The sequence below is a fragment of the Salvia hispanica genome, chromosome 2 (assembly GCF_023119035.1).
Source record: "Salvia hispanica cultivar TCC Black 2014 chromosome 2, UniMelb_Shisp_WGS_1.0, whole genome shotgun sequence".
In the NCBI taxonomy this organism is placed as follows: Eukaryota; Viridiplantae; Streptophyta; class Magnoliopsida; order Lamiales; family Lamiaceae; genus Salvia; species Salvia hispanica.
The window spans coordinates 9,509,578-9,530,847 of NC_062966.1; the positions used below are offsets into that span (position 1 = coordinate 9,509,578).

Here is a 21,270-nt window from a genome sequence, read left to right on the forward strand (position 1 = left end):
GTTGCATTCAACATCATTTTTTAATCTATTTTTGTTATATCCAAACGTACTTGGAATTGCGATGCTACTCATTTAGTAGTACTCATATCACATGCATGATTATGATCATTTGGTAGTGGATGATAAGGATTTGAAGAGAATTATCGGTGGAACCCATCTAAATCTCATTCCCGACGTCGGACGCTGCCGACGTGTCCGCTCTACACACATTCCTCTGCCACGTTTTCATCCTAATCCCTATTTGTAGCGCCACCTCCTCCACCGCTCCATCCCATGCTCCTCTACAAATTATGCTCTTCTCCCCTTCTCGTCTTCTTCCTAAATCCGCCACTCACATTCTCTTTCAAACCCCACATTCTTCCAAAACCACTACGATCCATGGCCTCCGGCAACAATCAATTCCCTCCCCAGAAACAGGATGCTCAGCCTGGAAAAGAGCACCTCATGGACCCCACTCCCCGTGCGGCCACTCACCACTACAAGCCTGCCAACAAGCTCGTGGTTCGTATCCTATCTATCCATCATAGATATCTATATATTTAATATTTCGGATAAACCAAAATTGGCTTGATTTGTTGTTTTGCAGGGGAAGGTGGCCTTAGTGACCGGAGGGGACTCCGGGATTGGGCGGGCCGTGGCGCACTGCTTCGCTTTAGAGGGCGCCACGGTGGCCTTCACCTACGTCAAGGGGCAAGAGGACAAGGACGCGAGCGACACGGTCAACATGCTCTCCAAGGCCAAGCACGCTGACGCCAAGGACCCCCTCGCTATACCCACCGACCTCGGCTACGACGACAACTGCAAGCGTGTCGTCGACGAGGTCGTCAACAGCTTCGGCAGGATCGACATCCTCATCAACAACGCTGCCGAACAGTACGAGGCCGGCTCCGTCGAGGAGATAGATGAGCCCCGCCTCGAGAGGGTCTTCAGGACCAACATCTTCTCTTACTTCTTCACCACCAGGTCCGGTCCGTTCCGATTTTTTTTAACCAAACCAAATCGAAATATTGAATTGGTATTTGCAGGCATGCTTTGAAGCACATGAAGGAGGGGAGCTGCATCATCAACACGACTTCAGTGACTGCTTATAAAGGGAACCCGAAGCTGCTGGACTACACAGCGACCAAGGGGGCGATCGTGGCCTTCACGCGGGGGCTTGCGCTGCAGCTGGTGCATAAGGGGATACGCGTGAACGGGGTGGCGCCGGGCCCTATTTGGACGCCTCTCATTCCATCCTCCTTCACAGAGGATGAGAGCGCCAGCTTCGGGAAAGAGGTGCCCATGGGGAGGGCGGGGCAGCCTCACGAGGTGGCGCCCGCCTACGTGTTTCTTGCTTGCAATGTCGATTCGTCTTACATAACGGGCCAAGTCATCCACCCTAATGGAGGATCAATCGTCAATGGCTGATCCGCTCAACTGTGCTTTTGGCTGCTACCTTATGTACCGCTTTATACTTATAGATATGTATGTGTGTTGTAATGTAGACTATGATGCAAGTAGTCACAACAAATGGGTTTCACCTAAATAAACTTTTGTATATGTAGTTCGATCTTTTGCTTTGGCCACTTGCCAGATAAAATCACATGTGAAATCCGGTTTGTGCTGTGCCTTGTCAGAATCATACTGAACACTGCACACAATACTCATAGGCTATTAAAATACTCTTCCCAATAAGTTACTGTCGAAATTTCAACAAAAGACGAGTTCAGAGAACAGGACACTACAACAAAATATAACTCGGAACATCACCACAAAAAAAAGGTTACATAAATTCACTATGATCATTGATCAAGATTTTTCAGAAATTCAGACATTACAAGCATCTATCTACTGACTCTCTTTAGGTCTAATCTCAATCCCTTGTATAATGATGCCACTCTTCCAATGGCCGCCCTTGACCTCCATCACGCTCACCTCCAGCTCTCCATCTTGCCCTTCTTCTACAAAACACTCTCCCAATTCTACCTCCATCCACCCGTCCCCTCTCTGCTTCGGGTCCTCAGGCTCCTCCTCTGGTAGCATGGCTTCCGGGTTCCGCATTTGAGTTAAGCGGCGGTAGAACAATCCTACACGTCTCGGTACAAGCTGGTGCCTACGCTTCCGTGCTCCATCTGGATCCAAACAAACACTACGTTTCTCACTTTCACTCCCACTCACTTTCACATAACCTTCTGCAGATTGATGATCAAAACCATGTACCATTGACCTGCAAGTGAACACAAGGTATGCTGCATAATTAGTGCCCAAAGATAGCATGCTCATCTCTATCTTCCCTCTTATTTCGAACCAGCAAACGTCGAGGAGCTCTGCCACCTCCGGAAACCTAATATGAATGAGGGTAAGTATCATCCATTTAGCGAAAAGCCCGATTTTGGGTTTAACTGATAATTAGAGGCATTTAGATAACTACCTGGATTCAGGGAGACTGAGAAATCGCCAGTATTGAGGAGTATCTCCCCACACAATGGAGAGGTCCCTTGCAGATAGCATGCAACATTTCTTACCACTCAGCTTCTCCAATTGAAAACTCTGTTTAATGATACAGAGAAAGCATGTCAGAAACAACAATAAAACTTGATGTAGCAAAAGCCTAGCATGAGAAACTCAAAGACCACACAAAAAATGCAGTGTTACAGAAAATGTAATCTAGAATTTCCCTCAGGTAAACCCCATTAAGAGACCTAGAAAATTTTCAATCAACCACAATAAATTGGTGTTAGATGCAAATGAAACCAATCTGAAGCAGAAAATCCGAGCTCACTCTAAACAGAATCCAAAAATCACAAAAATGTGAGTATTAATTATAATTTCTCTTCGCCTAATAATTAAAAATCCTGATGAGGATGTAATCATTTTCAACTATAGATAGCAGCGAAATCGCACAGATAAGAAAATTTGGAAGCGCAGTAGCATAATCCAGCAGACGATCATATCCAATAGCTTGGAAATCATCGCAAAAGTCCAGGCACGCAATTGCATCCAAAATTAAATCATGATAAACGAGAAAAGTGAGCGACGAACAAACCGACATACCTTGCGGCCATCGTCGATGAGAAGGGGGTGATCGCAGAGGTGGAGATAGAGATCCTTTTTGGAATGAAAATTCGAAAGCAGTGAATCGCCGCCGTCAAGAGCGCGGGAAATTATGTGTAGGTAATCGGAGGGCAGGAAGCGGGCCCAAACGGTGTCGGATTGGGAGGCGGATCGGAATGTGGAAGCGACCGCCGACAGGCGGCAAACGTCCTTAGGGCTGGTGAGCGACAGCGCGGTGGCTAGGCAGTCCTCTGGGAGGGCGTAGATGTCATTCGAACTCTCCACCGCCATATCTCTCTTCTCTTCTCTTCTCTCTAGATTTTTGTAGAAATCGTGCCAAATATCTTCGTGCAGTTACTCAAACTATGCCACCGCTGCATATATATATAAATATATACATGGTGTGATGAAATTGGGCAGACATATATTTAAATAGAATATAATGTTGGAGAAATTGGTTAGGTGAAAAGAATTTGCATTTAATTTTTTTTGTTACACTTACCTTTATCCAATACTCCTATAAAGTTGAAGAAATCAAAGTTACTTTCTAGGTGACAATGTAACCCTAATAAAAAAATATACGTATATATGTAGTGATGAACCCATTTAATTTTAAAACATAATATAATATTGGAGAAATGGGATAAGTGAAATCAATTTGCATTTAATTTTGATACATTTGCAAATACGATCCCGATTTCAAATATGGTACATTTCAATTGAAATACTATTTACTATATTTGACAGAAAATGTAATATATCGACTCAGTCTTAGTCTGATTACTTTAATGAACAATTATACTAATATCAGTAAAATATAAAATATTTATATAAAGTCTAAGAAATGAAAGTTGACTTTCTAGATGACAGTGTAACCCTAATAATAAAATTATGAGCGACCAAAATGTTTAAATTAGACGCCTACCTTCTAAACTAAGAAAAAGAAATTAACCTTTATTCGAATTAATATTCCTTCGACAAGAAGTCTAGCACTAAGAAAGTTTTAATACATACATTGGTTGAAATGAATTTTGATTCAATTGAATTGGAAGACAGTTGGCCGATAAAGTTACCAAGCATTCCGTTTTTAGGTAATGACGGTGCGCAGATTCAATTTCTTTGTTACTCTAAAAAGAGTAATATAGCTGCTTCAAATTTATTTTTAGCCTAAAAATTAGTACTACTATAAAACTTAATTAATTTATGTCTATATGTCATCAAAATAAAACAATGGTAACTTTGAAATGAAATTGGTTCATTTTGTAACATTTTCTTTCTCTTAATTTTGCTTTTGGATCGGAGATCAAATTTTCCAAAGCCTGTTTATGGTAATCCCAATAGTTCTTATAAAATTTAGAATATAGTAAATGATAAATATACGACGATAAATAGATCAGACATATATATTGTATTGATTAAGACCGTAATTAATTGCAAACTCTAAATATTATACAAACTCCAAAATATGATTTAAACTGTTAGAAAATGTCAATAGAAAATTTCAACACAGTGCCAACGGTTGATGTTCCGTATTGATTAATAATATAATTTTTTGACTTATAAAGGCATGCATTTATTCACTTATTATAACTTAACAATGAAGGTAATGCAAATAGGCAATAAATTCATTTACACGGCATGATAAAAGTGAAGTAGAATGGAAAGCGAGAATCAACAAAAAGCTCCTAATACTTTTATTGGTTTAGATTCTGATTTTGCTTTTTTAAGAAATTTTCTTTTGCAAAGACTCGTCAGTAATTAGACGGAAAATCTAAATAATAGTAATCCAATCTTGAAAATACTAAAGAGTAGAGACAACTATTACCAGTCTCTGAACATCAAGCATTAGAATTAGTTATAAATTAAATACGTATTTACACTTTACTAATATGTAGTAGTATCTTTTGTCGTAGTATTTGCAACGATATATAGTCCATATGATGTTTATTCATTCAATATCGATGACTATAAAAAGTTGTTTGTTTATAATTGGGTCTGCCTAAAAAAGAAAAGACAATAATTTTTTAATAGAGGGACAGATCATGTGAAGTTAATGTAAAACTGATTAAAATATACAGTCATGTCACAAATTAAAATATACTAGTAATTTAGAAATAGACAGTGATATTAGAGCGGCATATATATGTTGTCTTCGAGGCTAAGTTGTATAGATGAAAGCTTCGCAATTAAGGGTGGGCTTTTCCACAAAAACTGGGTAAAAACTGAAAGCTGTGAGCATAAACCAATGCTAGTATAAAGAAGCGTTTAATTAAGCAAAAAAAAGGCATTGGAAAGCTGAGAGTAGTGAAGAATGAGAAGAAAAGAGTTTGCAAAAGTATGCGAGACACGTCAAATCCCATACTCTTCACACTTTGATTGCTCATTCTTAAACAAAAAGCCTTTTTAATTTTAAACACACTATCTTTCTCCCTAATTTTCATTCTATTAAGGATTCATTGGATTTTCGAACAGCTTTATTGGATAATATAGCAGTCTAAGATACGAATAGACGCATCAATTGATCCAATTAAATTTTGGGTTAGTCCGTTTGGGCCGTGAAATAAAAGTAAAAATGCATGAATTGAGCAATGACTACAAATTACGAAGTTGAACACGATAACATTAAATATATGATATGGTACTGAATAATATGTGAAGCACATGGCTAGGAATATCATATTCTGTTCAAACATTGCGCCACGTTGTATCGGACTATTCCATTTTGTCAATCAAGTCAAATTTTCACATTAGAATATTACTCCATCCATCCCCAAAGAATATACACTAGGGATCGTCACGGATTTTAATACAAAATTAATAAAATAAGAAAGAAGTAGAAGGAAAAAGTAATTAAAGTATTGTTAGTAGAGAACGAGTCCATCTCAATGAAGAGAAAAGAGTTTCTAAAATTAGAAAGTACATATTATCGTAGGACAGACTAAAAACAAAAGAGTGCATATTCTTACGAGACTGAGGAAGTAATATCTTCAGCCTCCTTTATTGATCTATCAAGCCCATTCTGCCAATTATTACGATAGTATGGAGTAACAGACAAATCAAATTTGCACAACCAATAATTGGATGTTTTCCTTTGTGTGTATGTTGTAATAAAAAAAATGAAAATCTACAAGTACAAGAGAATGCACATAAAATTATAGAAATAAATTAATCAACAATAATAAGAACTACTACTAGTACTTACTAAAAAAAGTTTGCTTCATTTGGTTCCAAACTACCTTGATGAACACCAATAATACATCAAATTTAATCCAAACAACAAACATATTATTTAATATGGAAGTAGAGTAAATAGGAAAAAAAAAAACTGAAAACAGTACAATAAAAACTTAAACACCAAGAATGAAACTCTTCAAAATAGGACAGAGTGAAAGAGTGAAGGAATGGTCATAGAACTCAATCCCATGATAGCCTTCCTCTCTAAAGTCTTCCACCACCCTCACACCTTTCTCTCTCAACAATTTGGCCAACTCCCTTTGACGATCAATCAAGGGGTCACCTTCATTTCCCGACACCAAAATCCTCCACCCTTCACTCACAACCTTATCCACCTCCAAGAATAATCCCTTACGAAGATTCGAGAATTCGTGGTCACGATCAGCCCCAATCGGCAGCGCCATACCCCAACCTATATCAGTCGAATATAACGGGATTATCTCATTCTCCGCCAGCCGAATCTCCGACGCTGTCCGCTCCACCCCGCCAAAGAAAGGCTGGTGCAGGATCAGCCCTCGGATCCTCACCGGCGCCACCTCCTCCACGCGCCGCGACGCCTGCAGTCCCGCGTGCAGCGCTAAGTTACCGCCCGCGCTGTTGCCCATGATGTAGCAGTTGGAGAGGTCGGCGTGGTCGGTGATCCACTCGTCGCCGGATTTGAGCCATAGCAGGGCCTCCATGCCGTCTTCGTAGGCGGCGGGGAGGCGGTGCTCCGGCGCGAGGCGGTAGTCGACCGACACCATGAGCGCGTGGAGGTGGAGGGTGATCTCGGAGCAGAAGGTCTGGAAGAAGGATGAGGCTGCGCTGGCCACGGTGAAGCCTCCGCCGTGGAAGAAGAGTATGAGTGGAAGCTTGGTGGAGGATTGGAGTTGGGATCGGGGGAGATAGAGACGGGCCCACGTGTTGTTTTGTGGATTGATAGGGACGTCCTTGGTGAGGATGGGAACTGAGAGAGGTGGATCGGGGCAGGCCGGCGTCTCATCAACTATTGGCCTGATGCGTGTGAAGGAACCGTCGGAGTTTTTCCTGAGGCCAATCTTGGTGTAAAAGTCGGAATCGGAAATGGCTTGGGTTTCTGACATTGCTGGGTTATATTATCCTCTAGTCTACAGATGGGATTAAATGAATGAGAATGAGAATGAGAATGAGATTATGATTTATATGAGTGAGGAGGAGAACTGTATATATGTGCATCAATGGATTAATTATGTACTTGGAATATTTTGGGCTTGGGAACAAAGCAAATGCAGTTGTCGAAAGCGATTGGCAGCCCCATTTTGGGCTTGGGAACCAAGAAAAAATGCAGTCGTGATTGGCGGCCAAATAAATTTTTTTTTTCACGAAAATTAAGAAAAATTGTATTAGGTGAATTTAGTAGAGGGAGAATAAAGTGTGAAATGAAAAAAGATAGAGAGATGAAGAGAGAAAAAAGGTAAAAGAGAGTAAAGTAGTGTGGAAAAATGTGTTGACTTTTACTAAAAAGGGATATGACTCTATTACTATGGAACGTACCAAAATGACAAAATGACTCTATTACTAAGGAACGAAGGGAGTAAATCATATGAAGTAAGAGAATCCGCAGCGGTGCTCACTGGCACGGACGACGTTCGTGCCGCGGCGCGACAGACCGCTGCCGCCGCTGCACTCTCGTCGCTGGCACGGCGCTGCTCAATGCATAAGCACGTCCGTGCCAGCGAGCACACAGACGTGGCGCGACAGGATTGACTAACGGCATAGCCATTGGCATTTTCAAATTTTCTCTTTTTTTAAAAAATATTCGTTTTTAATTTTTAAAAAATCAAAAATAAATAAAAAAATTACACTCCATCCGTCCCACTTTAGAAGTCTCGGTTGAGTTCGGCACGGGTATTAAGAAATGTAAAGGAAAGTTAGTAAAAAAAAAATAGTGGAATGTGAGTCCTACTATTTTATATTAGTTTTATAATAAAATGTGAGTGGAAAAAAGTTAATGGAATATGGGGCCTAATACCATTTATGGAATATTCCAACCGGAACTCCTAAAGTGGGACACCCAAAAATGGTAAACCGGGACTTCTAAAGTGGGACGGAGGGAGTATCCGTTTTCTTCCCACTTTTAATTTTTTTTTCATTTTTTTTCTCAAAATTCACATTTTTCATCTATAAATACCCCCATTTCCACACCAAAAATTTCACACTACACTACACAATTCTCATCTAAATTCTCTCATCAATTCTCAATCTTTCACTTCACTCTTACAAAAAAAAGTCCCACACCGGCCATCACCCCTTCGGCTCCCGCGGTTGGAACCACGATTGGTTCTAATCAGAGCCATTCCCTAGTCCGGAAACGCAATTCTCGGCCCCTCCTCAAACCCAAGGTTCTCAAGTACCGGGTGGCTACCGGCCTTACCCGGTGGACGACCAAGATTCCCTCGATGGGCGGTAAGGGTGGATGTCCGAACCCGAATCGGGCGGCTCTCAAACTGCTCCTACTGCTCCTCCTCCTCCTACTCGTGGCACCTGAACCCTGTACACTCCGGCGGAGATGAAAGTGTTATTCAAAGCCTATATGATCATCTCCGAAGATCCCGAGGTTGGTACGAACCAAACCGAGAATAGGTTTTGGTGGCGCGTTTCTTGTCGGTACAATGAAAACCGCCCGGCTAGAACCATCTATCGCAATGAGAGTATGGTGGGCAATGCCATAAACAGAGCCAACGACGAAATCCAAAAGTTCCAGGGGTATTACCTCCAGGAAGAGTGGTCGGCGGGGAGTGGCAAGAGCGAGCTCGATATCATCAGTGCCGCCTTGACGACCTACCAATCCATGAATTTGAAACCGTTCAAGTACCTCAATTGTTGGCAGGAGTCGCGCCATCATCCGAAGTATAAGGGAGGCGTAGTATCCTCCTCCAGCTCCTCCAGCAAACGGTCGAGGTCAGTATTCCTATCCGACGGTGCCTCCGATGATGTGGCTACCCAGCTTGCCGGAACTAACTTGGGTAGCCCCGAGTCTGGCCCGAGCAGTTCCTGCCAGACGCGAGGAAGGAAGAAGGCGACGACCAACCACCGTCGCGCCCCGACTCCATCCGCCCCCGATCCCGCTCCCAGTCCCGCTCACTTTGTGCCACCTCAACCCCCGACCAACTTGTTGTGGGCCCTCTTGGATCAACTCAATGCGACCGATAAGTCTAACATGACTCCCGACCAACTTGCAACACATGTGGCAATGATACGGGGTCTCCGAAGAACATTGGGGATAGATGACTAGTCTTCCACGGGGGTATTTTTTAGTCTTTAATTATTGAATTTTTAATTTGTAGGATTTTAATTATGTATTTTTATTTTTTAGGATTTCATTTATGTAATTTTTATTTTTTAGAATTTAATTATGTAATTTTTATATTTTTAATGCATTTTAATAATTTGAAAATGTTTTTAATAATTGAATTAAATTGAATAATATAATGGTGGGACCTTTGAGTATGCTCTTGCGGAAGAGTATGGATGTAGGTGTTGTGTTCTTGCCTAAGAGCAGGGAGTAAAAATGGGTCCGGACCCACTTCAGTGCTCTTGCCAAAAGCACGGATGTGGATACCCTAACTTAATACTCCTTCCTTCCTATATGCTATTAAATATTTCGTAGTTCCTCAATAAATATTTCGTTTTATTTTAATATTTAATAAATGTAACCCACATTTTACTATTCACTAGAATTAAACTGGTGGTATACACAAACTAAAATATTTTCAAACATTTTATTTAAATTATAAATTAATTAATGAATTAAAAATAATTAATCACAAATCACAATATTTTATAAAAATAGTTTATTTCTATTTTAAATAACTTTTTACTCTATAACAAGGTGGGTTCGATTTTCTATTAACAATACTCTAATTACTTTTTTCTATAATGAGTTAATAAAATGTGAGACCTATCTATTGTTTGTAGTAAAAGTGAGCCGAGACTTCTAATAGCGGACGAAGGGAGTATATTTTTTTTTAGCTTTATATAGATTGAACTTAAAGAATTATGTACATTGACTTGGGTATCCTAGCAATGCAATTAAGAGCATTATACTGTAGTTCGTTATAGATATATACAAATAACATTATTCGTTCAAATTTATTTATCCGAACTATGCTATACAGATTTTGTTAGAATCCTAGTAAAATTACCTTTTTTGGTACTATATGATATGCGATAATATAATTTAAATAGAGAGATTTATATAAAATTTAAATTTTTTGTGATTTTAAGGATTGTCAATTGTGTAGCATGTGATTTGAAGATTCGAAAATTTGATAACATTATAACCACGTATCGAGTGCATTATCTACATTGCGCTAGGACATTATTCCAACTAGTTTCACACCCGTGCGATGCACGACATTTTATTTTATTCACTTTAATTTTAAATTATTTAATGAACAAAATTAAATAAGTTTTGAAATAAAGTAGAATGAATTAATTAGAACATTGTTAGATCTCTATTATAAATAAAGTTATCATATATAAACAAATATATATTTTATTTTAATAATTATAATTAAATTATGTTAACAAAGTTAACATACAGTTAACATACACTCTGAACATATTTAGTTCAATAAATAGTAAAACACCACATCAAGATATAAGAAATATAATTGTTGAGCTCCTAAATTTTATTGTAGGAGCTCCTAAGTTTTATTTTACACATTGAAATATTTAGTGATGTATTATTATAATATTCTTGTATTAGAAAACAAATTAGATGGCTCATGAGAGTTCCAAAAATATCATAAAATATGTAAATATGATAGTAATGAAACAAATGAACACAATTAAACACTGGACAGGAAAATTAGTCATTTACTTCAAAATTACTTTATTTCGTAAGCTACTTATCAGTATAAAAAAATAGTAGTTAATTAGTAAAAATTCCAAGCGAACTTCAAGCTAAGAACGCAAAATCAATGAAATTAAAGTTAAAATTAACATGCCAAACTTAAATTAGTGATGGATGCTAAAATAGTCAAAATAAATCACAAATTAATGTTATAAAAAAATCAATAAGAATATAACAATATTTTATATCTAAGCATATTGTTAAAGCTAAAAAAAATTATAACCTTAGCTCACTACACTTAAATAAAGAAATATAAACTAATAATAAACTAAATGTTTTATGCTATATTTTTGTTTTCCTATATCCACGCTTGCTTTTCTTCCTCGCGCAGTAGGTTAGATTTTTTTCGCTTGTTCAAGTCTTTTGTATACCATTTCTTGGAGGTCTGATTTTTGTTCCTGAAATAGAAGAGAGTAAAGATTACAGAACATATAATGATATTTTACACCATAACCACCATTAAAACTTACATATATAAAAAACTTTCAAATTCTTGTAAGATAAAACATAGTAATAGTTCTGCAATTGTCAAGGAAAATAGAAAGAAGAAATTCATAGACTATATTAAATATAACCTACTAAAATTAGTAGGTTTAAAAAATATTTTTAAAAAATCAAAATCCTCAAAATTAGTAGATTTAAAGATATAAGATCAAAATTTTAAGCAACATCAAATACATTATTAAAAAAAATGAAGAGTGCATAAAGTCATGGGAAATTAAAGGCGACATGTGAATTTAGAATAGTAAAAATCATATTAATAAAACAAAAGAGAAAAAAAAAATTCTCCAACCACAAAAGATAGAAAAAATTGGTGGATTGGGGTTGCAAAACAAACATTATTAATACACAAATAAAAAAAAATCATCATATAGAAAACTGATTTCATGTTAAAGCAATATTGACGAAGAGTAAGAAAATTACCTAAAATCAATTCAAATATGCACAACTTCAATTGATTTCATGTTAAACAAATCAAAAAAAAATCATCATATAGAAAACTGATTTCATGTTAAAGCAATATTGACGAAGAGTAAGAAAAATACCTAAAATCCATTCAAATTTCTGCAAAACGTTCAACAAAGAATATGATGAAAAAATGATAGGAATGTGAGGATTAAAATCTAGCTAACAACATATTTATAGTAAAAAATAGATGTCTTTCCATGACTTTTCACTTTCTCCATTTATAATGAAAAATGCATTTTACCTTCCAAATTCAAAACTTAAAAATGTCCCATTTAAATGTGATAAATAAGTTACAAAACTGAAAATTAAATTTAAAAATAGATTAGTGGTCAAAGCTATAATGACACTTTTTCATTATAATGTAGGTAGGATAATATTAATTGTTGAATTTAAATGTTGAATCACAAATGACGTTTTTTTTTTCTTATAATGATACATTGATTATGCACTTTTATAAATATTCAAATTTGAAGCTCACAATTTATAAATATTTCAAAAAAGGCCCAAAATAGATTCTTTCCATGACTTTTCACTTTCTCCATTTATAATGAAAAATGCATTTTACCTTCCAAATTCAAAACTTAAAAATGTCCCATTTAAATGTGATAAATAAGTTACAAAACTGAAAATTAAATTTAAAAATAGATTAGTGGTCAAAGCTATAATGACACTTTTTCATTATAACGTAGGTAGTGTAATATTAATTGTGGAATTTAAATGTTGAATCACAAATGACGTTTTTTTTTTCTTATAATGATACATTGATTATGCACTTTTATAAATATTCAAATTTGAAGCTCACAATTTATAAATATTTTAAAAAAGGCCCAAAACTCGCCTTTTACATATGTATAGATGAATCTACAATATCATCGATTATTAGATAAATACAAACGGATTCATTTCCTAATTTAATAAAATAAATCATATAAATCTAGTCGGTTAATTGTAACGACCTGAGAATTGAGAAAATTTAAATTAGTTCAAATGGGTTGGAGGTCGAAAATTAAGAAAACTAGTATCTACCCCGTGCGATGCACGACACATTGTATTTCATTTTAAAAGTATATAATATCAAATTATAATGCATTAAAAATAGAAATTTATAAAATCAATATTAACAAAGTCTTTTAACAATCTTCAATAAAATACAAAAATATTACACACAAATTTTAGTAGGTAAATATAGAATGTAATGATTGCAACATACGTACTTTCACACATTACAATAATATACTAAGAAAATAGGTTAAATTTTTTAATTTTTTAGATGATTATAAAAATGATAAATAATAATAATAATAATAATAAATAAAATAAAATAAAATAAAATGCATATTAACAATGGTTTGTAATAAGAGTCTGGACTCTATTTCTTCCAAAAAAAAAGCAAGTAGAAACGATTGATCATTCCTAATTTGTTCTCTAAACTTATTTTGTACTCCCTAAAATGCAGGGAATGTCCCTTGAATCCTGTTGCCCTTCACGAAAAAAAAAATTAATAGTAATTAATAGTTTAGATAAATAACTAAAAAAAATGTAATAAGATATGAAACAGCGCTTATACCGCTTATACCGTACAACCATAGAAATATATTCCTAGGAAATTACATTATTTGGCACCACGTTTAAGTCATTTCAAAAACATGCACATACATGACTTTGACGATTGGTGAAGTACTGCTAGGCTTTAGATTATTAAAGAATGTTAATTTCATTGTTTCAATTTTCTTCCTCTAGTAAGATCACAATATTAGAAATATAATAATCACACAAAAAGAGTGCTTAAAATAGATGAATATAAATATACTGAAAAGAGTATACTGAAAATAAAGTTTCCTTTTGTAGAAAATTTGTGATGCAACTGAGGAAAGTATTGTGAAAGCGAAATATAAGCTAGCAAATGAGGCGTATTTATAGATAAAAAATATCAAGTCATTATTATATGGAGTAATTAATTGTGCAATTTAAAAACATATATCGCACGACATGGACAGCATATTCATATTCACTAAATTGTGAGTCTTAGAGAAATTAATAGTATAATCATATCATATTATTAGGTTAAAAAACGCCACAACATGGAGTAATTTATTGTTTTAATTCTAAGGTTATATATATGGACTCTTATTTTTGTAACTGAAATAGAAAACGGACAACATGAGTTACATTCCATTGAATCCATTTTCTTTTCAATACATGGCCTAATTAAAATACATGACGTAATTATTAGTTATAACAAATAACAACGGTTACATTAGCACAGTCAATTAACTTATATACAATAAATTATGAAAAAAAGACAATGGTTTTTTCAGTTATTTAATTAAAAGTTGACACACAGATTAACTAAATAATTGCATTCAAAATTTATAAATATTCAACATTATACTCAAAACTTGTAAATATTTAAATTCATACCCAAAATTTATAAATATTCAAATTACGGGCAAAACTCGACTTTTATATATGTATAGACTTAAATTAGTTCAAATGGGTTGGAGGTCGAATGTAAATTACTTTATAGGTATTAAATAGTTCTTCGTCCGTCCCAGCGTAGTTGAGATATTTCTTTTGGACATAAGATTTAAGAAATTGATGTGTTAAAGGTTAAAGTGAAGAGAATAAAGTAAGAGAGAGGTAGACAGAGTAAAGTATGAGTGTGATATTTTTTGTTAAAAAAGAAAATTATTCAACTATCTTAGAACAATCCAAAAAGAAATACGTCTGAGACGGAGAGTATAACTTAGTATTATTAGTTTAGTAGGAAAAACTAAATTCTATAAATGTGTAGATAGTTTGAATTATTTTACTTGTAGGGTGTTTATTATTAGAAGAATAGAGAGAATAAAAAATGAAAGAAGAATTAAAGATTTTCTGTAATTTGAAATTTGTATAAAAATGTAACATTATTTACCCGATTAATATTAAATCAATTAGACAAGGGTGTTAAATTAATCATCTTAATTAAATGACTCTAATTTGATTATTGTTTTAATTTATATATATAAAAAAGAGTGAACAACAAAAATGATACCTGATCTTTCACGTTCGCACATAAATGATACCTGATCTTTATTTTATATCGTTTTTGGTACTTATAAATCACATTTTTGGTACCTGATAAGAGTAAATCAAAGCAATATAAGAGTACTTCGTAAAATAGTTTCTTCCTTTCAAACTACCTTTGATGAACCACCAATATTCATTATGAGGTTAATTCTGTGTAAAGTAGACAGAATTGAAATGAGTGAAATAATACATCATATTCAGTACAAACAATATATATAATACTGTTCATTAAGAAACTAGAGTAGATAGAACAAAATAAATGTAGGCAAGTTCAAACATGAAGAATGAAATTCTTGAGAATAGGATACAAGGCATGGGCAAAGGAATGGTGATAGAACTCAATCCCATGATAGCCTCCCTCTCTAAAGTCTTCCACCACCATCACACCTTTCTCTCTCAACAATTTCACCAACTCCCTTTGGCGATCAATCAAGGGATCACCTTCATAGCCAGTCACCAAAATCCTCCACCCCTCACTCACAATCTTATCCACCTCCATTAACCCCTTAACAGGATTCGAGAATTCATGGTCACGATTAGCCCCAATCGGCAGCGCCAGATCCCACAGTATATCACTCATATATAACGGGATCGTCTTATTCTCTGCCAGCCGGATCTCCGAAGCCGTCCGCTCCACGCCGCCCAGGAACGGCTGGTGCAGGATCAGCCCTAGGATCCTCAACGGCGCCACCTCCTCCACGCGCCGCGACACCTGCAGTCCCACGTGCAGCGCTATGTTCCCGCCCGCGCTGTTGCCCATGATGTAGCAGTTGGAGAAGTCGGCGTGGTCGGTCAGCCACTCGTCGCCGGATTTGACCCACCGCAGCGCCTCCATGCAGTCGTCGTAGGCGGCGGGGAGGCGGTGCTCCGGCGCGTTGCGGTACTCGACCGACACCATGAGCGCGCCGAGGTGGAGGGCGATCTCGGAGCAGAAGCTCTGGAAGAGGGTTGAGGCTGCGCTGGCCACGACGAAGCCTCCGCCGTGGAAGAAGAGTATGAGGGGAAGCTTGGTGGAGGATTGGAGCTGGGATCGGGGGAGATAGAGGCGGGCCCACGTGTTGTGGTGTGGGTTGATGGGGACGTCCTTGGTGAGGATGGGAACTGAGATTGGTGGATCGGGGCAGGCCGGCGTCTCATCAACTATTGGGCCGATTCGTGTGATGGAGCCGTCGGAGTTCTTTATGAGGCCCAGACCGGCATAAGGATCGGAAATGGCTTGCGTTTCTGACATTGTTACTTTGTTGGAGCTTTATTCTAGTCGAGAGATAAAATATGTAACATGTTAGTACTTATTATGTTAATCATCCTGCACAGCCGTTTGTGCAATTAATTGGTTAATATAATAATCTTATAATTTCTGTTAGCATCCCAAACTTGAATTTTACTCCTACCGGTCATAACTCATAACCAAACAATTTTGAAATTTCTAAATATTCCACTAGTCATTAAAGTTAAAAGTCAGATGATATCTAACACCTAATACGTACACTAAGCATAGATGTTCACGTCAATGCCAGAAATGAATTTAATTCTGTCATATATTGCTGTTCGGTGCCCAAGTAATTATACAAGCTTGAGGTCATAAATGTTGACTTTCAAATATTAGGCAAAGCATGGTCTTTATTTTTGCATTGAAGAAATGAAATTAAAGTTAACCAAATTACCCCTCATTTTTACCGCATTCCATTTCTTTCTTCCCTATAGCAGGAGGTGTCGTTTGTCTTACCACCAGTTTGATAGGTCGAAGGTAGGTTGCCTGTGGTTGTCTTTCATGTATTTCACGAGTCTCATAACGTGCGTCTTAATCCCCTCAGTTTATGAACAAGGTGGGTACTACACTGGTGAAGCAATTACCTCTTCGATTTTTCAAAGGTAGGTAATGACTGTCCACTTTGCCTAAGAGAATTTGTTCTATTTGAATGGGCATTTGAGCATTTGTTAACACAATTACAAACGTTTCAAGTCTACACAGATTCGTCCTTGGTTGACAATTTATAAGCCCGAACACGCAACTGGGAGCCGTCTTACCCCCGATAAGAATCAATAATCTTATTACTGTGGAAAGTGTATAATCTGAAATGAAACCATATAATCCTTATGTTTCAGATTAGTTAATCAGATTCATATTTAAATGCTCAATCTCTGTTAATTTGGAAAGAAAAATATTTGAGGAGGCTCTCTTTGCATAATAAACATGTACTATAAGTCTATAACCTCTTCCTACTATTTGTTTCATGCTAGAGCTCAATCGCGGTGTCCATGCGTGGATCACACATGTGCTCTTTTGTAATCATTGTTTAGACACCAGCAGTCACCACATTTGTTTATCTCTCCTTTTCCTTCTCCCAGATCTCTGTCTTTCTCCTTCTCATTTTTTGAGAGAGCAAATTTTTATTCCTCTCTAGTCTTTCCTTCAATGATGCTGCTAGATCTTTAGGGTTTCATTTACCTATCAAATGGAATGTCTTAAATTGCTAATTCATTAACATTGTGTATTAAAAATATTAAAAATATCAATATAAACTTAAGTCGATATGTTAATATATTGTGTTAATATATTAATATTTAAATATCAATAAATTTTATTAAAATGTCAACACAAATATGTGTTGACATTTTAATGTGACCGTGAACATTTTTATACCTTACGTTGATAAGTTAGCAAATTAAAAATTTAAGAAAAGGTAGCATTATAATGCACCCTCTATCAAAGAGTGTCTTTTAAATACTGCAAAGTACTATAATTGAGATATTAATGTAGACAGAAGGCCAATTCAATGAATATTAAAATGGTTTAATTCGTTTTTATTTAAGTTTCACAACCTTTTAGCTACACATTAATATGTTATTAACTCAAATTTAGATTTTATTTAATTTTTAAATTTTTTTTGTTTTTACAAAGCCTAATATCGTTCAAGTTAGGTTTTTATACAGTACTCCCTCTGTCCCACTTTAGGAGTCCCGGTTTATCATTTTTTAGTGTCCCGCTTTAGGAGTTTCGATTGGAATATTTCATAAATGGTATTAGGCCACATATTCCACTAACTTTTTTCCACACATTTTATTATAAAACTAATATAAAAAAGTAGGACCCACATTCCACTATCTTTTTTCACCAATTTTCCTTCATATTTCTTAAAACCCGAGTCAAACTCAATCGGGACTCCTAAAGTGAGACGAATGGAGTATTTTTTTAAATGTGAGAGGGATTATATATTTTCTAAAACTCTTTATCTTTTAGCTATCACATTTATATGTTATTAACTCTAATTTACATTTTATTAAATGGTTTTTTTATTTTTTTTACAAAGCCTAATATCTTTCAGGTTAAGTTTTTATACTTCTTTTTAATGTGGGATGGATTATATCTTTTTTAAACTCTTAAATGATATATAAACGGAATAAATATCATGCAATAAAAGAAAGGTCTTTATCATTATTCTGTTTTTTTTGGGGGAACATGTATTTAGTGCAGGCACCCCATCTCTCTCTCTCTCTCTCTAAATACCCCTCTTCATTTAACAGTTAATCACTCACTCGTCATCTTCTATTCAGCAGCATTTATCGGTTTATATTTTATAGTTATCAGTTCGATTATTAGGTAGTTTTCTACTTTCCATTCTTTTTCTCACCATTTTCTGTGGTAAGTTGTAACACCCCTGATTATCCAAACCCCCCCCCCCAAAAAAAATATATATATAATCCATATATGTTAAATGACAACCAATTAAAAACATTTTCTCATGTCGTTTAGACCAACACTATGCTCAAATATCAATAGCAGACTTGAATAATACTATATATATCAACAGTTAATAGTATCCTTACAATTATTCGTGTGTATCACATGATCATCATTACGCAACATCCCGTCTTGTTACATTGTTACCAAACTGTTGCACCACAAAACATCATAATTCTTTTTAATTACTTAATTACAAGATACGTATTTTCGTATTGTCACTTAATTTATTCAATTACCAATTATTATTTATTCACACTAATTTTAAACTAACAAGCATAATACTTCCCATAGTATGTCTTACGTCTTATTTCCGTATCCAAAGTCATACATTCAATCATTTATAACTTTTATCACATTCATTTCCACATAACTCAACAGACAATATCAGACATCATCACATTTCAAAGCGTATATAACAACCCCCAACATTCTCACGTATCAAAACATATATAGGTCCATTAAGTGTTTAGTGATAGACTCGGGTACGCGGACAGATCAGAAACAAAATCAGATTTTTGTCCTCGAGAGTACTCTGCACAGACCATCCATTTAGGATGCAGACAGATAATCAAACCACCCATTTAGTGTGCAGACAGATAATGATCAGATATCAGACGATCCTCGCTTCGGTTATCCAGAAGACGGGTTATTACAGATAATGCAGAACTGATGTCCTATGGCATGCCAATTGTACCGAATGTAATCGACCAAGCTCGGGGCATCATGTCAGTTTTCATGCTCACTCGCCATTCCATCTCATTTCCAATTCATTCGTAAATTAAATTCTCAATAATTTACATTGACATCCATATTCGTTCTAAATCATGTTTTCACATCGTATCATCTAAATATATTCATTTATTATCTTAATTTAACTTGTGCTTTCCAATAATATTCTAATTAACTTTATAGTTTAACTTTTCTCCTTCAATCAATCCTTACAAAAATCATGACAAACATTATTGCAAGTATAGAATTCATTTCTATAGTCAGTTCTCACAATTCAATCCTTTCCGCTCTATAATTAGTTTTCCAAAATATACTAAATCATTACCAATAATTAAAATAAAATTTCATTTAGCATTATATCTCCCCTAAATCACGTATATGTATTCAAATTCATCAAATGAAATCCCCAACATATAGTTCTTTATAAAGATTAATTTTCGGTCATCATGTAATATAGTTAAAACATTTTCAGTTCCTAAACCAACCACAAAACATACTTTTAATATCCTAAAATCACATATAATTCATATCAAGAGACAAATCACATGCTTAATCATTCTTAATATTTTCGAAAATCCTATAAGACTCATGAATTCATAAATTACTTATATATAAAAATAGGTTAGATAGATAGAATTACCTTGATTAACCCTCTGATGGAACGATTTCTTTGACAAAACGATGCAAAACTAGTGAGAGAAATGGAGAAAATGCCTAAGGAGTTCAAGGGATGGCTGTCGATATTTGTCTCCCAGAAGGTGGGGAAAAAAAGTGCGTTCTTAGGTATTTTAATATGGTGTCTTATGACTTATTTTATTTGTTGCAAAAATATTGTGCCATTTGGCAACAAATTAATCATTTAATTCTAGAATCCTCTACTATTGTCTAGACTTAAAAAGAAGCTAGATGACCCTCTCTCAAACCCGAATGACTCGGCCCTTCACAATTTAGGTAGATAAATTGGTTTATTTTACGTGACTAGTTTTACCACCCGTGCTATGCACGGTCCATAAAATTTTCAAGAAATATGAAAATATATTTATCATGAATTAAACGAAATTAAAAAGTATGTAAACATAATGAAAAAATTATTGAAAAATCATGTATATAAACTTCTGCATGTAGACCTTGTATTGATAAGATTGTAATGATTTAAAAAAAAAAATTATACTTCTGCATGTATCAATCTATCAACATATTGTAATGAAATGAAATGAGGGAAACAAACAGAAATATTTTGAGTGTATACGATATACACACATAATAAATAAAACTATTTGAAAAAATAAACTGTTTCACACATCTTATCAACAAAATAGTACTCCCTCCATCCCACAAAAGATGTCACACTTGTGGGACAACATGCGATTTTAGGAGGTTTTGTTTTGTGTGTTAAATGGAGAGAGAAAATATAATTTTAATATGCATGTGAGAGAGAACTTTTCCAAAAAGGGAAATGTGACATCTTTTGTAGGACAACTAAAAAGGAAAGTGTGACATCTTTTGTGGGACGGAAGGAGTAACAAACATCTCTCTAAGACCAATAACTTATACATTTTGAAACACTTCTTTATACACAACATTAAAAGTTGAATCACATCTACTATCATTC

General features: G+C 35.3%; 5 protein-coding genes across 7 annotated transcripts; 2 read left to right on the forward strand and 3 right to left on the reverse strand.

Annotated features, from left to right (window-relative positions):
* The first annotated feature begins 272 nt into the window (after positions 1–272).
* On the forward strand, positions 273–1,552 carry LOC125205400 (NADPH-dependent aldehyde reductase 1, chloroplastic-like). The gene is made up of 3 exons (XM_048104295.1): positions 273–501; positions 587–963; positions 1,026–1,552. Exons 1-3 carry the CDS (start codon positions 274–276, stop codon positions 1,405–1,407), a joined length of 987 nt encoding a protein of 328 aa, XP_047960252.1. The 5' UTR covers position 273; the 3' UTR covers positions 1,408–1,552.
* Positions 1,553–1,745: 193 nt separating this feature from the next.
* LOC125205401 (putative F-box protein PP2-B12) lies at positions 1,746–3,405 on the reverse strand. 3 transcript variants are annotated; one of them, XM_048104297.1, is made up of 4 exons: positions 3,034–3,405; positions 2,411–2,529; positions 2,288–2,323; positions 1,746–2,206 (listed from the first exon to the last, which is right to left on the reverse strand). In XM_048104297.1, the coding sequence occupies exons 1-4, from the start codon at positions 3,322–3,324 to the stop codon at positions 1,828–1,830; spliced, it is 825 nt and encodes a 274-aa protein (XP_047960254.1). In that variant the 5' UTR covers positions 3,325–3,405; the 3' UTR covers positions 1,746–1,827. The 3 variants fall into 3 exon arrangements, with proteins under 3 accessions (XP_047960254.1, XP_047960256.1, XP_047960253.1); XM_048104299.1 differs by lacking the exon at positions 2,288–2,323; XM_048104296.1 differs by having other exon boundaries at positions 1,746–2,323; positions 3,034–3,404.
* Positions 3,406–6,380: 2,975 nt separating this feature from the next.
* LOC125206237 (carboxylesterase 1-like) lies at positions 6,381–7,349 on the reverse strand. Its single transcript, XM_048105520.1, has one exon. It carries the CDS (start codon positions 7,347–7,349, stop codon positions 6,381–6,383), a length of 969 nt encoding a protein of 322 aa, XP_047961477.1.
* Positions 7,350–8,818: 1,469 nt separating this feature from the next.
* Positions 8,819–9,520, forward strand: LOC125206238. Its single transcript, XM_048105521.1, has 2 exons — positions 8,819–9,186; positions 9,256–9,520. The coding sequence occupies exons 1-2, from the start codon at positions 8,819–8,821 to the stop codon at positions 9,518–9,520; spliced, it is 633 nt and encodes a 210-aa protein (XP_047961478.1).
* Positions 9,521–15,400: 5,880 nt separating this feature from the next.
* LOC125208022 (carboxylesterase 1-like) lies at positions 15,401–16,486 on the reverse strand. Its single transcript, XM_048107565.1, has one exon. It carries the CDS (start codon positions 16,413–16,415, stop codon positions 15,456–15,458), a length of 960 nt encoding a protein of 319 aa, XP_047963522.1. The 5' UTR covers positions 16,416–16,486; the 3' UTR covers positions 15,401–15,455.
* Positions 16,487–21,270: the final 4,784 nt, after the last annotated feature.